At 36.4% G+C, this 17,257-nt stretch overlaps 2 protein-coding genes and 1 pseudogene across 5 annotated transcripts; 2 read left to right on the forward strand and 1 right to left on the reverse strand.

The window, feature by feature from the left end:
* Positions 1-6,770: 6,770 nt before the first annotated feature.
* On the forward strand, positions 6,771-8,784 carry LOC104774003 (transcription factor MYB115-like; annotated as a pseudogene). Its single transcript, XR_015570314.1, has 3 exons — positions 6,771-7,585; positions 7,781-7,907; positions 8,072-8,784. The product of XR_015570314.1 is annotated as a transcription factor MYB115-like (transcript).
* A 1,153-nt stretch (positions 8,785-9,937) lies between these two features.
* Positions 9,938-11,902, reverse strand: LOC104724390 (glutaredoxin-C2). 2 transcript variants are annotated; one of them, XM_010442870.3, is made up of 4 exons: positions 11,461-11,902; positions 11,120-11,208; positions 10,423-10,521; positions 9,938-10,253 (listed from the first exon to the last, which is right to left on the reverse strand). In XM_010442870.3, the coding sequence occupies exons 1-4, from the start codon at positions 11,514-11,516 to the stop codon at positions 10,162-10,164; spliced, it is 336 nt and encodes a 111-aa protein (XP_010441172.1). In that variant the 5' UTR covers positions 11,517-11,902; the 3' UTR covers positions 9,938-10,161. The 2 variants fall into 2 exon arrangements, with proteins under 2 accessions (XP_010441172.1, XP_087326950.1); XM_087470824.1 differs by having other exon boundaries at positions 11,070-11,208; positions 11,461-11,650.
* Positions 11,903-13,727: 1,825 nt separating this feature from the next.
* Positions 13,728-16,692, forward strand: LOC104724391 (cysteine-rich receptor-like protein kinase 42). 2 transcript variants are annotated; one of them, XM_010442871.3, is made up of 6 exons: positions 13,728-14,706; positions 14,815-14,928; positions 15,101-15,451; positions 15,553-15,787; positions 15,894-16,038; positions 16,128-16,692. In XM_010442871.3, exons 1-5 carry the CDS (start codon positions 13,968-13,970, stop codon positions 15,988-15,990), a joined length of 1,536 nt encoding a protein of 511 aa, XP_010441173.2. In that variant the 5' UTR covers positions 13,728-13,967; the 3' UTR covers positions 15,991-16,038; positions 16,128-16,692. The 2 variants fall into 2 exon arrangements, with proteins under 2 accessions (XP_010441173.2, XP_087326951.1); XM_087470825.1 differs by lacking the exons at positions 15,894-16,038; positions 16,128-16,692 and having other exon boundaries at positions 13,742-14,706; positions 15,553-15,791.
* Positions 16,693-17,257: the final 565 nt, after the last annotated feature.

Here is a 17,257-nt window from a genome sequence, read left to right on the forward strand (position 1 = left end):
ACATAGTTCTGCAAAGACTCAAAAAGACTCTATAAATAAGAACTTATATCATGGCTACACCTAAAAACCATGACATATCCATTCCCCCAGACTTAGCTTTTGGTTGCCCTCAAGAAAATCAAGAACTTAATGTGGAAAAGATTTGAAAACGGGGAAACTCCTTTTCTTTTTAAAATAATGTCATGATCATCCAAACCATAATCCATATGCTTAGCAAACAAATCTGAATCGAACCACCATGTACTTCTCTATAGACATTCATAGCATCCCAAATTCCACAACTTCCTCCATTAAGCCTTCATCACTAGGTCTCATCAATTTGATCAATGCCAAGAACCTTCTATACTCATTTTCGTACAATATCATAACAATCAAGACAATTTTTATTACAACCTGAAGTACTCTTTCTCTCGCCCAGACTTATTGTATTCTTATCTTCCATTGAGCTTTGGTTTATTTTTTTATTTTTTTTTATTTTATCAAAGGTGTAGACGTATAATGGGGTCATCGGTAATTTACCTACCCTTCGGTTCCAAGCTTTGTGTGATCATCTGACTCAAGAGTAGAATAATGGGGTTACAGGTAATTTACCTACCCCTCTAAACTGATCAAAATTATCTCATCTTTTATTTATTATTATTTTTTTTTAAACCAAGCTCTCAGGAAAATCTTTCAAACTTGAATAAGGGAGAGGAGTACCAATTTTTCCGAAATCTTAATTGTCAGGTATGAACGAGGAGTCAAGCCCTATGAACATCAGTCTCCTTGGTGAGGTAAAAAGAAAAGCGCAGAAATTGGCTTAGGGATTGGTGGATTCTCGGAAATTTGGATGTCTCTGTTTCACTGGTTTGATGCAGAGAGTTCAAACATAACTCCTGAGTTAGCTGCGATAAAATTATGTTTCTCGCATTTCTTGGATGTTCGGACTGCTAAGAATCACTTAAACACAAGATTCAATGTAATATGAAAAATAGAAGTTCATAAGTCAATACAAATTCAAACTGACTCAAATCAAAAATAAAAATGACTCAAAGTGGAAAAGAAAAAACTATAAGTGGGTTGCCTTCCACTAAGCGCTTATTTTCAGTCATTAGCTAGACTATGCTAGAGTTCAGGCATCCGGTGGATCGGAAAGTGGCAGTGAATGCCTCCGAGAATGTCTCATCATCCAAGGTGGTGTATAAGCGTTAGGTACATGAGATCTACCAAGTACTCGGGGAACAATAGCAGGGCGGGACTTAGGTATGGATTGTCTTCTTTTATGGCATGCAAAATAATCAACAGAAGAAACAAGAGCTCTACGATAATCTTGTGGCTTGGTTAACTACAAAACAGTTTTTATACCTTTGAAAGACTTATTGATGATAGGAGGAGGTTTGGGTTTAGAAGATGCATACCTTTGCTTTACCTGCAGACTCTGGAGTGTGGAATGATGAGATGTGAGCTTCACAATCGGTCTAGGAATTGCAGCTAAGAAATCAACTCGAGAATCTTTGGTACAAATTTGGGTTGACTCGCGGATGTGTGTCGATCAATGCAACAGCTGCATCGATCAATACTGAGTCTGCAGCTCTTGTTTCTTCGATGATTCCACAACTCATCTCAGCAATCTGTGTTTCCATTACGAAAACATCATCCTCCAAAGGCTTATCTTTTATCAAATGATCTCTATTCTTTATTAGATGATCTCCTCTACAATCCTCAAGCTTAAAATACTAAAATAATAAACTAAAAACCTATTCGTGTGCTACCACACGTGACCAAACTCACAGAGCTTAGGCGGGTGGCTTAAGGTTCTCTGGGAGCTTCCTTCGCGGGCTACCGCTTCTAGGGGGCTCTAGAGGTTTTAGGTAAGAAGTGAGGAATGAGGGAGGAGGGGGTAGGGGTATATATATGGTCGGTTTGGGAAAGTAAAAGCATGGGCGGATGGATAAGATAACAACAACATCGGATAAACACGGACGGATGGATAAGCTTAAGGACGCAGACCAATCACGGTCGGACACAATAAAGAGGCCATCCTTATCCAGTAGATGACGTGGTTTGCCCCCTTAAGCAGCTTACTTGGCTGTCCCACGGTCGTCGCCGTACCGAATGATTTTCTGACCATCGAACATACCTTTTCGATCCTTAACGAACTGATCCTAAATCTAACGGTCAAAGTCTAGTTCTAATTACCTAAGGATGTCTAAGTCACCAGTCACACTTGGAAACTTGACTGAAGGTTGGCTGAACTCCTTGGCGCTAAATTGTAATGAAGTTGGGTCGAACATTACCGAGCCAGGTTTATTGTCTGCGCATAGTCTTGGTGCGGGGCATTACACCTATGGTCTCGATCGATACCCATCCCGAAATCACAAAGTTGGTTCGCGGATGTTACACTAACATTCATTCTAGACAACATTATTCCTTTCTAGCAACCTAACAGAAGCATAAAACACATAACCGAGCCGCTAGAACATCTTTCTTTTCATTTCCTTATTCTACTATCACACTTTGCCTTTACTTGCACCACAAACAACAATTGAGATGCATCAATATTATCACAAAAACTCAGTGAGGCAACCTTCCCACCCTCCTTTTCATTGCCTGTTGAGGATCGTGTCGACCGACACTGGTCAACTGGTGTTGACCAACACCTGCTCGACATCCTTGAAAACCCTAGCAGTGTTGACCAACACCTTCACATGGTGTCGTCCAACACTTACCAAAACCCTCGCGCCGTCCTCACCTTGGTGTTGACCAACACCGATGCCCAACAATGATCTCCATCGATCTCTAGCTCTGATTTCCGCCTCTAACCGCACCAAGCTCAGCCAAGGTTCCCCCAGAAGTCTCACCAAGCAATAGAAATCACTTAGACAAGCAAGGAATCAATCCACAACTCACAGAAAACACCAAAACTAGAGATCTTAGCTTAGATCAACCATGGTCATGTACTCACCTTTGCAAAACAGAGAGAAATATATCACACAAGACCAGAGACAGTACAACAGCACGCTCCTAACACGTTCACAGACTCAGATCTCCAACCACAGGAACAATCTCTCAAGAACAAGCTCATAAACTCTCAGAAAACTCTCTGGATGTTTTCCCTCTTTTGCACAAGGTGAAAATGGCTGACCAAAGCCAGGTCGTCGAGTTTTCCACTTAAATACCCGAGACCTATGGTTTCTAGAATCTCGAAAATGGAACACGGATGTTACAAATTTAACCCATGATAAGGTTATCTTGGTGAATGCTAGACTCAGGGGGGGGTTCAGCTTAGGATTAGTTTATCCTAAAGATTTCAGGTTATAGAAAAAGGGTGGTAGTTCAAAACGGGTGGACTTGATTTACGCATTTGCAAATTAGTTGTCTATGTTTTCTTGTTCTAGTGAAATCGAAATCTGAACTTATTCTCGGGGACAGGGAGAAGGGGTAGGAAAAACCAAACCTCGTTAACAAACTTCTTGTCTCGTTTATTTTCTGCACTTTTATTTGCCTCACTCACACTTACACCATATTTTATCTGTTGCTTTAAAAACTTATCACAACCGAAACATACTACAAATTTTAGGTATATAAAAGTATTAAATTAGTACTATTTTGTTATCTAAAACAGAAAAAGAAAAAACATTTGCTAACCTACAGCCCATGTTTTAAAAATCGCTAGGCGCTAGTCGGGCGGTCGAAGAGGGCCTAGCGATTAATTGATCAATTGGAGATTATACGGGGATTAATCGGGAACTAGTTTTAAGGTATTTTAAATATTTTTATTATTAATATTACATATTAAAACGTTTGGTGGTTATATATCTCTCTTGCGTGTGAATTAATAGATTTTGGTGTAGCAGAGTTGGTTATATACCTCTCTTGCATATCACGGGTTCGACCCCCTGAAATTCCATTTTATGTATTTTTCGTCATTTTATTAATGAAGGGCAAAATAGTTTTTTTCCATATCATCTTCTCCAACCCGATTTTTTGTCCTGCAACCCTAGTTTATGGCCGCCAAGTCATTTAAAACATGTTTTTCATCGATTTCTTGTTTAATTCAACTGTTTTAATAACCCAAATGTTAGATCCAACATATAACGTCATATTTTTAGCAAAAAAGTTGATTTTTCTGTTTTTCCGATTTTAAAACCGATTTGGATAAAATCCCGGCGGCGGTGCTTCGCCGAGCGATTAACCGGCGCCTCGGCGGCCGCGTTTTAAAACAGGACCTACAGCTCATAAAAAATTTGAAATAAAAAATTTATTTTGAAGGAACTAAAATTTAATATTTTGGTATTTAATTAAAATATATCTCATAAAATCAAGCAGCCATTCTAGTTAAATTAAATCATTTATATAACATTAAAAATAACAATCTGAAATTTTAAAATAAAAGAATTAATATTATATACTACACAAACCATCTTGTAGATATTGGTGCTAACCTTAAACATGTACATCTACCTTTATGAAACAAAGTGTATGTAAGGGTTCTTTGTTTTTTGGACAAAATGTATGTTTTCAAGTAGAAAACTTTTACCATAATAACTTTCTTAAAAAAGGGCTCAAAGTCAGAGTTGGTAACGGTGCTTCGTTAAAGGTGTGGATGGATCCTTGGGTAGAAGATGAGGTAATGCGACCGCCTTGGATCAAAAACTCGCTGATAGATATAAACATCAGGGTGAAGGATCTTATCGACTTTGAAAGAAGAGATTGGAATGCTCACAAATTGGAGTATCATTTCCTGCCAATGGACATAGTAAAGATCAAAAAGCAAAAACCGGTGGTGGATAATGAGGAATTTTTGGTATGGAAGTTTAATAAAAGTGGAGATTTTACGGTTAATTCAGCTTATTGGTTAGCAGGGCAAATGAATAGGCAATCTGCTTATCAAGAAGCAAATATCCAGCCTTCACTTAACTTATTGAAAGAACAGGTGTGGAAGCTTCAAACGGACCCAAAGCTTAAAGTATTTTTCTGGAAAGTGTTGAGTGGAGCGTTGCCAGTGTTATCTAAGCTAAACCGGAGGGGCTTGAGGCTGGATGAGAGATGTCAGACGTGTGGTCAGGAAGGGGAATCAATAAATCATGTACTGTTTGAGTGCATTGGAGCAAGACATGTATGGGCCTTATCGGATTATCCTTCCCCTGAGTTTGGCTTTGATAAAGGATCGGTATATTCAAATATGCATCATTTATTGGTCAACAGAGGAAATAAAATGTGGCCACTTCTGCTTAGAAGAAGCTTCCCGTGGATCATTTGGAGGATTTGGAAAAACAGAAACATCCTTTGCTTCGAAGGAAAACAATTTTCTCCGCTCAAATCGGTAGAAAAGATTAGAGAGGATGTGGAGGAATGGTTTGTAGCTCAGAGACTGGATTCTGAAGGGAAAGAAAAGAGGGTAGAGATACAGAGCGAAGAAGCAAGGGTCCCAGAAACAAGTGTACGGGCATCAAGAATTGCAGAAAAGGAATAAGTTTGGTCAGCTCCACCGAGTTTATGCTTAAAGTGTAATGTGGGAGTGTCATGGTCGAAAAGAAATCAACTTGCAGGAGGTGCGTGGGTCCTGAGGGATGAGAACGGTTTGGTGTTGATGCATAGTCGCAGAGCGTTCACTAATGTTCCAAACAAAGATCAGGCAAGCTTTCTAGTTACACAATGGGCTATGGAAAGTTTGATCAGTCATAGAAGGACTAAGGTTATTTTTGCTATGGAGGATGTGTCTTTAGTACGATGGGTGTTGAGACCAAAAGCTTGGCCTTCTTATGCGTACGAATCAGGAGAGTTATTGAGGTTGCTAAAGTTGTTTGGTTTTTGGAAAGTGGAAGTGGAAAGACCAAAAGCTAATAGAGGAGCTCATCTCATTGCACATAGTGTCACAAGTGAGTGTCGAATTCAGTCGTATGTAGCGTATGGGTACCCATTGTGGCTACAACAGGTTTTCGAAGATGAGAGAGTAGGATCCTCTGTATAGCTGTTATCTTGGGGAATGCGGTGGTTAGGTAGTTTTAACCATTCTTTTTGTGAAAACCAGGTTCTCTTAACTGGGCTTGTGGTTTGTAAGTAGTAGACTAATTTGGGGAAGGGTCTTTCCTTTTGGTGTTGGTATGAGAGGTTTACCAAGGCTTTGTAAGGACAAGCAAAGGATTTCCTTTGATCATAACTACTAATATAATATAAATCAGTTGAACAAAAAAAAAAAACTTTCTTACATGTCTAGCACGTGTCAGAACATTCAAAAAAAGATATTTACAACATAAATCATCTTATATATATAGACATCATTGCTAAAATTAATAAAGCATATATAACTGTTCAAATCCAAAAAATCTTTTATGAAAATATACTTATACCATTAAAAACTTATTTACATGTCTAACACGTGTCTAAAAATTCAAAGAATTCTTCTCGAACACCCAAAATTCCTAATAAGCCATAATGATTTCAAGATTTTTCATTCTTCTCACTCATAAAAAATGATTATTTTATTCTTAAGACAATTACTTGTATAATCCTAATTTATAAGAGTACCTTAATTGTCGAATTTTATTTATTGCACGTAAATGTTTTTTTGTTGCATTATAGCTTTTAAGAAACTTTATCGGTATTTACCAAAAATATATTTTCAATGAAATAAATTTAAAAATCTTGTTGACTACAATTCTTATGAATGGCTAAAGATTTTGTTATTCAACATAAACATTTTATCTTTAAGATTTTGTCACCTTTAAGGAGTGCATTACTTTTATGGATTCATCTTTGTAGAGTCTCAAGTTCCGGTTTTCCCTTTCTACATTTATATATAGTTTCCTATCAATGATTTTTCTTTTTATCTATTTTTTCTCTTGAATTTTTTATTTCAACCAAAATATTTCTAGATTTCGTATCTAGAACTAATCAACTTTTCGATTGTCTTAAAATTCAAATTGGTGTTGAAAATGGGATTGCCGACGAACATCTACGATGATAATTTCATTAACTCTCACCAATTTCATATTGATGATGTATCTTATGTACAAAAAGATCATCTTAAATCTCTTGGTGATAGTTTAACTCTTTCTTCTGGTAATGAATGGGCTCAACCTTCTCTTTTGACTGTTGTTCCTAACATCTATCACCAAAATCTTATTTCATCGATTCCAAACCAAAATTCTGATCATCAAAATCATTTATTTCCCAAATTTCCTTCAGCTCAAATATCCTCAAAATATCCATGTATGGGTAATCCTTCCTACTCAAACACCGATGCTTTTGAGGAATTTCAAAATAACATAACTAGCGACCTAAAATTCCCAGTGACCTATTACACCTCGTTCCCTGTAATATCAGAAGGTACATCATACAATATGCATGATTTTCAAGGGAACACTAGGTTGGATGATGTTTCTCACAATCAAGGGTTTTTCATCGGTAGTCACGAGCCGGCCCTTGGTCATTTCATGGTTGAGTCTCAACAATTTAATGTGTCAGAGCCAGAGGATATCAATAAGAGCATAACAAAAGAGACATCTAACAGGCGTCAGGAGAAGCAGGTGATTATCAAAACCGATCAGAAGAAGAGGAAAGGCATCAGTATCAAAGGACAATGGACTCCTACCGAGGACGAGTAAGTTTTATTTTATTTTATTTTATTTTTGTATCATGGAAAAATTAATTGGTAATTCAGTTACTATGATTTTTTTTTTGACGATCCTTTTCTAAAATTCTTACAAAAATATTATAATTGTTTTATGGCACATCATTATTATTGCTGAGGATTTTGTATTACAATTAATATATATGTGTGGTGGGCCGTATATAGGATGTTGATGAAATTGGTGAAACGTAATGGAATGAAAAAATGGACAGCAATCGCAAAAATGTTCCAAGGACGAATTGGTAAACAGTGTAGAGAGAGGTGGCACAACCATCTCCATCCGGACATCAAGGTACTTCTCTTCTAATAATCTTCTGTATATATATGCATAGTAACGACTCACATATGGTTATATAAGCTAGGTTAGAAACTATGTTAAACTATCATTGGCTTCTAACTTGAAAGAATTGTATATGGACCCATTTATATATGAAATGAATATATGTGTGTTTTCAGAAAAATTCTTGGAGTGAAAAAGAAGATCAAATACTTGTTGAAGTCCACAAGCTAGTTGGCAACAAATGGACCGAAATCGCCAAGAGACTCCCTGGAAGAAGTGAAAATATGGTGAAAAACCATTGGAACGCCACAAAGCGTCGGCTACTCTCGATGAGGAACAGGAGAAGCGATGCCCTCCCCCTTGGCAACAAAGCCCTCGAAAATTATATATGGTCTATTACAATCAACAACAATGTCCACATGAACAGAGGAGCTGATACTATAATTGCAAACGCTGAAATGGAGAATGACAAATGTGAGCATGTTGTCGATGGGGTGAATCTGAATCTGGTTGCTAGAAGGCAGACTGCCGCAATGGCGATGGATGCGTCAACAACCGCAGTTTATGTTCCGGAGAAAACAACGTTTACATGGGGTAATGATTTTGCAAGAGTTTATGAACCCATGGATGATACATGCATGGATGCTCATGAATGGCTGGAACTAGCTAATTTCTGATGAAGGAGATTGCTCTGGTCAAGATGTTTTCTCATTATCACCTCATGTTTAAGTCATATCTATCATCTATCTATCTAACTAGCTAGCTATCTTTATATCTTCGTTTTTTTTTTAAGCATCATCTATCATCGATCATCTATCTATCTTAATGAAAGGCTATTTCTGTTTTATTTGGACAAGACATATATGATATGTAGAGTATGTTTTTAAAATCAGAAGTGACCAAGTACTGTTTTTTTGGTTTTGTTGTATTTGTATACAACGAAATTGTAGCCCTCAGAACAATAGCTTTTCTTAATATAAAGTTAACCACTGAAAATTACATCCGATCCTTTACAGAAACATGCAACGCAACAAATGTGTTCACATCACGTCATATAAAAGCGTTTTACATCAACTGGTCCAAATCCTTCATGTGGTGATGTCAAGTTTCAGGAGTGCCAACATCAAAAAATTGTTCAAAGAATGGAAGGGGCAGAACTGCAAATATCAAGGAAAATAATTGAAAATTTTAAAATTTTGCATTAAAATCTAAAAAAATAATTTAGGCATATGCCGCCCTCTTACACAACATGGTTCCGCCACTGGGCCAATCGAAACATTAAAATTGCAGAACCGGAACTTGAGATTTTACAAAGATGAATCCATAAAAGTAATGCACTCCTTAAAGTTGACTAAAATGGCAAAATGAAAAAACTAGTCTTAAAAGATAAAATGTTTATGTGAACAACCAAACATGTAGCCATTCATAAAACTGGTAGTCAACTAGATTAATAAATTACTTCATTGAAAAATATATTTTTGGTAAATTTTGATAAATTTATTTAAAAGTAATGCAACAAAAAACATTTACACGCAATAAATAATATTCAATAATTCTTATCAATTAAGATTTTAAAAGTAATTGTCTTTCAAAGATAAAATAGTTATTTTTATTTATGAGTTGGAAATAATAAGAATTTTAAACTCATTATAGGAATTTTGCGTGTTCGAATTCGAACACGTGCTAGATATGTAAGCAAGTTTTTAACTGTAAAAGTTTTCTTTTTGTAAAGAATTTTTTAGATTTAACCACTAAATTTCTTCAAATGTTCAGAGACATGTAAGAAAGTTATTATGGTAAAAAAATATTATTATTGGTAAAAGAAAAATTGACTTGGATATAATGTACATACGATTTGTTTTATAAAGGTGGATGTACATGTTTACGGGAACACCATATGTTATTTTAAATGTTATTTAAATGATTTATTTTAACTAAAATAGCTCATTGGTTTTATGAAATATATTTTAATGATATACCAAAATACTAGACTCTTCAATCCTTACCAAAAAAAATATATATATACTAGACGCTTCAATTGATTTACCTGAGAGCATAAACTCGAATTTCTATTTATAACAAAATGTTACCAAACGCATATCCATAAGATGATAACATAATGCATCAGAAGTTCAAAACCGACTTCGACATAACCACAATCATAAAACATTTCAGAATACTTATTAACTTGACAACGAAACAAGTTCTTATTGCCCGACTCAAACCATTTTATTCCTGATGAAGCAATCACAAATGGATGTGCTTCTTAAGCAGAAGTTGTTGCAGTCTTTCCAGCGATAGCTCCAGCTTCAGTTAGCAGAGGAACCAACTTCCCATCTTTATGCAAGTTTGATGTTGCTACAATTGCAATGAAATTCAGAAAATTTGGTTTAGGATAACAAAACTAGAGTTCCGCAACCGCAAACAAAAAAAACAAAAAAAAAGCAAAAGTTTTGAAGGGAATAGTTCTAAATATCTAAAATGTCTTTTCATTCAAAAAAAAAAAAAAAAGTTCTAAATGTCTTACCATCGCAGCCACCGATGTGATTTCCTCCAATAAAGACATTAGGCACAGTGCGTTGTCCAGTCCATTCTCCAAGAGCTGATTGAATTTGGCTACCATCACCTGTATTCAACAACAGCAGTGAATAATTCAGAAAATAGCACTACAATGCTTGAGTGTGGATTCTCTAGTGAGTAAATGTAAAAACTCATAGCTCTTGCTTGTAAGATTGCTTAAGGGTAAATGAGATCATGCTTTCTGAAACTAATTTGACTCAAGGACATAAGAAACACATGATCATGAGATCCCAGAGAAACAAAGGAACATGGAAAAAAAAAAACCTCTACTAGAATAAAAAAAAACACAAACTCCAATCTCCAGAGAAAGCCCGTAACATTTATATGATGGGTTAATGAACAAAACCTATACTTTGATCAATGTAATACACATAACTCATTGCTTCTAAAAGTGCTTTTAAGGTGAATTGATCATAAGCTTTGTGAAACCATCTTGACTCATGGAACATAGAACCACATGATCATGAGTATCCAAGAGAAAACAGAGAAAATTTCCAAGGTTAGATTTATGAACACAATCTATACTTGGATCGATAAACTAAAACTCAAATCTCAATACACAAGCAATAGAACTATTCCTAAACCTATACTTACTTGGATCATCAAACACAATCCTAAAAGACACAATAAAACCAAAAAATTACTCTCGGTGTCGAGCTCAACGGCCTTGAACTTAGCTCCCAATTGTTGCAGAAGCTCCTTCACCCTCACGCAGTAAGGACAAAACGTCTTGCTGCAATTTCCAAAAGAAAAAAAAAAAACCACAGCCACACAAAATTACCGATCAGATTACTCCCTTTTGGTACACAAAAGCGTCTAGATACATCCGTGGATTCCTAATCGTATAAAATTTCCAATGAAAACAACACAATCGAAGCTGTATAAAGAAAGCACAGACCACAGATTCGAAGATTCACAAACAAAAATACAAAAAAAAAAAACAGAGAGAATCGCGCAAATTGAGAAAAGAGAAGAGAAGCGGGACCTGAAAACAACGACTGAGTCGCTGTTAACGATGTCCTTAGCCTTCTGCGTCGCCATCTTCGTCGAGATTAAGAAACCTTTGAGTTTTGGTTATCGATCTGATCTTTTGAGGAGAAGAAGGAAATGAAAATATATCAAAGAAGAATCAGTTTAGGCTTTATAAAAAACGCAATTTGGATGGTAGATATTTTTCTTCGTAGAATCAGTCAAAACGACGTTCAAAATAAAATAAAACAAAGCAAGATTTTATTCGATATCAGCCGTCGATTTTGAAACGGTGATTTTATTATTTGATATCAGCCGTCCGACTCCGAAACGGGAAACTGTTTTCTTTTGACCAACTTAACGATGTTTTCATTTACATTTTATGTTATTGCGCTTAGTACTGAGCCTTCGTTCTATTTTTTCTTCATTGCTGAGTTAATAATAATCAAGAAACAATTGGATTTTTCATTTTTGTAATGATCATTTATTCTTTTTATAAGAAAAGAGAAATTTGTGAAACTCTGGTTTTAGAGACACGGGGAGAAATTTAAAATAATTGATTTGGTTATCTATATCACTAAAATATATCTATCTTTTTGGTCAAGAATCCTGAGAGAACTCCAGAGTTAAGTGTGTTTGAGCTGGAGTAGTCTTAATATGAATGGCTTTCTGGGAAGTGATTGTCGAAACTGTACGAGTAAGGACAAAACACAGAAAAAAATGTGCTGATTTGTAGGGACGATAACAAATCTTTAAAGTCTCCTAAACGTAGCAAACCGACCGTCGGATATGGATAGACTCACTGAGAGGACGTAAGACTCATTAAGAAAAGTAGACAAATGGAGTGGGATTGGACTTGGAACCCATTAAAAGGTGACAGTCCGAGCATTACAAAATAGTAAAAAAAAACTAATTATAAAAAGTTTATCACATGATTTCGTTTTATTATATTTTAATTTCTATAAATATGTAATTGGTGAAAATAGCGTTTGTACTTCTTAAATAAGCAAAATTAGCAAAATTAGTATTAACATAGTACATTCAAAAAAATTCAAAAAAAGATTTACCACCGCGAGTCATAATCTAATTTAATGTAATATAAATTTTAGGAAATCATTATTTTATTATATATTTTCTAATTTGATTTGCTGAGTTGTGGAGAAATAATAATCAACATAAACTAATATTTCATCTGTTTTCCTTTATTTCTATTTTCTTTTTTACATCAATCTGTGTTCCTTAACATGTAAGCAGGGTCGCAATATTCTACGGGCCTACGGCTTTAGGCCTCTTGGTGCAACAATAAATTCGATCACAACAATAATTTGGACAACAAATCAACGCACCCAACTACAAATAAATTTCAAGCAGATGTAGCTCAATGAACTTCTACACCACACCTTGAGGATATATATCTACTAAAGAACAAAGTTATCCATCATTACTAGAACTAATTAATCAAGTTTGATTTTAAATGCTTCTGCCTAAACCTATAGAAATGATTCATGTGTGCAACTATTTCCAACGTTAAGACAGGTTTGGAAATTGTGGCCCTCAACAAATAACTTTTATCATGTGGCTTAAGTTGCATTGCAAGTTTTAACCTTCTATTGCTAAACTTTACAACGGATTTGTAGATACGATATTTTTTTTCATGAAATTTTGATAGATACACTCGTACACTGATACACATAACAAGAAGTTAATGTTATATTAAAAATGAACTAAGATCTAACTTTTTTACATATCAAACTAGAACAATTGTAAAGAATCAACTTAGATTGATTAAGTCTTATATTTTTTTTTTTCAATATTTGTGTCCCAAAACTCTAGACAATATTTATATACCTGACTCCAATATTAATACGCAACGTTGTATTCCGGTGAGTACGGCTCGAGTCAGTATACTGAGGCGAAGATTATTGAATTTAGCTGCACCCAAACCTAACCCTACCCCACCCACTTGACGAGTTAGCCACCGACGCATAAATTAGGACGTCCCGTTTTTTAATTTCTGAAAACGATACTTCTCAATTTGAAATTATCCTTTGTGTAGTATTCTCTTGGTTACATAGTTCACACACAAATCGCAATAATATTTAGAATCTTACTTACACCTTTAAGAAAAAATGAAAAAAAAAAAAAAAAAAAATCTATTAATGGGTTTCTTTTTCCTGAAATTTTCGAGGATAAAACCATTAAAATTTTAAAAATTTATACTCAATTATTAAAGCAGTATGAATGTCTGACGTATCTATCACTACTTTTAATTTGGACCTAGTCAGACTCTTACAACTGTACACGTTTTCCTATCGCTTTAAATCCATAATCCTCTATTGTGATACATGATGTCTCTATATCGTTTATCTGTATCCATTCGTTTACTACATCATAGATTAGTGAAAATTCAATCAAATAGATGTTTTTTAGTCAGTTAAGTGATTAGTATAATGCATTCGAATGCAGTCCTATATCTAAACACCAACATCACAACATAAGTAAACAAAAGAAAACATTAAAAAAATGCATTGCCTCACAAAAACAATACCGTTTCATTACATCATCTTTTTATATTCCTTCTTCGTTTTACCGTTCTTGTCTTCCTCAACCGACGACCAAAGAACCACCGTATCCGGTCTTTTCTGCGGCGGACGTAGCAGATCCTCCGCAGATCCAAACTTCATCCCAACGTTCGTCGAAGATATGCATTCACTCTCTCTAAAACTAACCACACGACGTTTCGCAACTCAATCTCTAAACACCACGCCGTCTGTCTTCGCACTGATCCAATGCCACAACGATCTCTCACCGTCTGATTGCCAGCTCTGTTACGCGATCGCACGCACGCGCCTCCCTCGTTGTCTCCCTTCCTCCTCGGCAAGAATCTTCCTCGACGGTTGTTTCCTCCGTTACGAGACTTACGAGTTCTACGGCGAATCAGTCTCCGCGACTTCTGATAGATTTTCTTGCAGCAACGACACCGTTTTGGATCCTCAGTTCGGGTCTCGAGTTTCGGAGACGGCGGCGAGAGTCGCGGTTACACAGAGAGGATTCGGAGTCGCCGGAGAGAGTGGTGTGCACGCGCTTGCTCAGTGTTGGGAGAGTTTGGGGAAGGAAGATTGTAGGGTTTGTTTGGAGAAAGCTGTTAAAGAAGTGAAACGGTGCGTTTCGAGGCGAGAAGGAAGAGCTATGAACACAGGGTGTTATCTCAGATACTCTGATCACAAGTTTTACAACGGTGATGGGCATCATAAAATTCATGGTAAGATTTTACTACTTATTATGTCATATTTTCCAATTTTTGATAGATGGATTGAAAAAATAACTACATTATGAACCAAACTAATGGTGTGTTTTGTTTTGCTTGTAGTGATTTTTAACAAAGGAGTCATTGTGGCTATTGTCTTGACAACGTCAGCGTTTGTCATGGTCATTCTCTTGGCAACGTATGCCATTATGATAAAAGTATCAAAGACAAAACAAGGTAAAACATTCAATTAAATGCACATATGTGATATGTTGAATCCATATATAGAAACATTAGTTTTCTAGTTTAGAACATTATTTTGATTAGGCATGTCACCTCTCACATACCCGAAATGCATATGGCGGCCTAATTTTTGATTGATTTATCTCACTCATCTCCTCGAGAACAGAACAGAAAAACCTGGGTTTAATTTCGAGAAAATTCAACAATTCAAAGACGAAGTTCAAGTATGAGACACTAGAGAAGGCAACAGATTACTTCAACTCCAAGAAAAAACTAGGAGAAGGAGGAAACGGCACCGTTTTCTTAGGAACTCTTCCAAATGGTAAGAACGTGGCCGTGAAGAGATTAGTGTTCAACACAAGAGAATGGGTAGAAGAATTCTTCAACGAAGTGAATCTCATTAGTGGAATCCAACATAAAAACCTCGTCAAGCTTCTTGGTTGTAGCATTGAAGGACCCGAGAGTCTCTTGGTCTACGAGTACGTGCCCAACAAAAGCCTCGACCACTTTCTCTTTGGTAAATAAATTCTCCTTAAGTTGATCTCTGGAAGAAAAAGAATCTTAAAATGTTTTGAAAACAGAGTAGAGTCTAATAAGTGACTTCTTTGTGATTTTCAGATGAATGTAAAAGCAAGGTCTTAAACTGGAGCCAGAGGCTAAATATAATCTTGGGAACAGCAGAGGGACTGGCTTACCTACACGGTGGATCTCCAGTGAGGATTATTCATCGTGACATCAAAACTAGTAATGTTCTTCTAGACGAACAGCTCAATCCGAAGATCGCTGATTTCGGTTTGGCTCGATGTTTTGGTCCGGACAAAACTCATCTTAGTACCGGCATCGCAGGAACTCTGTAAGTGACTCAAAAAACACTAGAACCTTCGGATCCCTATCTAATTTTATGTGTTAAGCTCGAAGTAAATATTTCAAAACTGAGTTTAACTTGTCACTTTATACAGAGGTTACATGGCTCCAGAGTATGTTGTAAGAGGACAGTTAACGGAAAAAGCAGACATTTATAGCTTTGGAGTTCTTGTTCTCGAGATTTCTTGTTGAACAAGAAACAACGCTTTCGTACCAGTGACAGGTCATCTCCTACAAAGAGTAAGAATCCCAAAAAACCATATTCATCGTTAACAAAGTTTTAAGATTGAAAGATATTTAAAATTCACTATTGTTTGCTGTCTCTCTAGGTCTGGAACCTCTATACACTGAATAGATTGGTTGAAGCTCTTGAATCATGTCTAAAAGATGAGGTTCGTCAAGAACAAGGCCGCGAAGCAGAAGCTTGTAGAGTTCTTCGCGTGGGATTGTTATGCACGCAAGCTTCTCCATCACTAAGACCGTCGATGGAAGAAGTCATCCGCATGTTAACCGAGAGTGAATACCTGATTCCATCTCCAACCAATCCTCCATTCTTGAGGACTAGCCCTCTAACTACAGATCTAGATAACAGTAGTACTATATCTCATAGTACCAATAGTACTACGACGTTTAACACGATGGTCAAAACGGATCAAGCTTCATATACCTCTTCAGAATCTTCTACTACTCATAGAAGCTAATGCTTTTTTCCCCTAGCATATTTTACAAATTTCGTGAGGTAGGTGTACACAAAATTCATTTGATTGCATACGAGTGCATTACATCGAGCCTTTTTTTTTGGGGTAATCTGATTTTCTAAGCGGGATATACATGTGAATGATAGAATAGAAACACTCTTTTGTATTTATGAATGAAGATACAATGTTATCGGAACTGTAACCGTAAGAGCCTTAGACGCAGCTAAGCCATACTCTCACTCCTCAGAGGTCACATACGACTCTCTTCTCACACCACTCTTACGACATGCCGGACTCTTTCTTATTTACAGGCTTATATACATTTGTTTATCACTCACGTGCTCTACTCTTCTTCCACACGTGCTCCAACCTCCCTTTGCCTCTTTCTCACATAGACCCGATGGGGCTTATCAATACCCCCCCCCCCTTCAAAACGCAGCTTGTCCTCAAGCGCTAGTGTCGGGTATTGCTTCTGTAGCTCCTTAACCACTTCCCAAGTGTTCTCGTACTCTGGCAAGCCTTTCCAACGTACTAAAGCCTCCAATACTCCGGTATCATTATAACGAGTCTCCAACACTTCTTCTGGTTCAATGATCAACTCTTCTGTGTCGTTAAACATGTCAGGCAAGGGAATGACCTGATGATGAACTCCCAACACCTTCTTAATCTGAGACACATGAAAAACAGGATGTATTTTGGAACCATCCGGTAGTTTCAGTCTGTATGCGGCCTTCCCAATCCTCTCCATGATTTCATATGGA

Source organism: Camelina sativa, chromosome 11 (assembly GCF_030686135.1).
Source record: "Camelina sativa cultivar CO46 ecotype springtype chromosome 11, ASM3068613v1".
In the NCBI taxonomy this organism is placed as follows: Eukaryota; Viridiplantae; Streptophyta; class Magnoliopsida; order Brassicales; family Brassicaceae; genus Camelina; species Camelina sativa.

Bases quoted from the DNA above. Each gene is read 5' to 3' on its own strand.
- LOC104724390 (XM_087470824.1), bottom strand. From the start codon at position 11,516: ATGGCGACGCAGAAGGCTAAGGACATCGTTAACAGCGACTCAGTCGTT. The intron at 10,522-11,069 runs GTAAGTATAGGT...TGTTGAATACAG, and splicing joins GATTGTGTTTGATGATCCAA to GTGATGGTAGCCAAATTCAA. The intron at 10,254-10,422 runs GTAAGACATTTA...TTGCAATTGTAG, and splicing joins TCACATCGGTGGCTGCGATG to CAACATCAAACTTGCATAAA.
- LOC104724391 (XM_010442871.3), top strand. From the start codon at position 13,968: ATGCATTGCCTCACAAAAACAATACCGTTTCATTACATCATCTTTTTA. The intron at 14,707-14,814 runs GTAAGATTTTAC...TTTTGCTTGTAG, and splicing joins TGGGCATCATAAAATTCATG to TGATTTTTAACAAAGGAGTC. The intron at 15,788-15,893 runs GTAAGTGACTCA...CACTTTATACAG, and splicing joins ACCGGCATCGCAGGAACTCT to AGGTTACATGGCTCCAGAGT.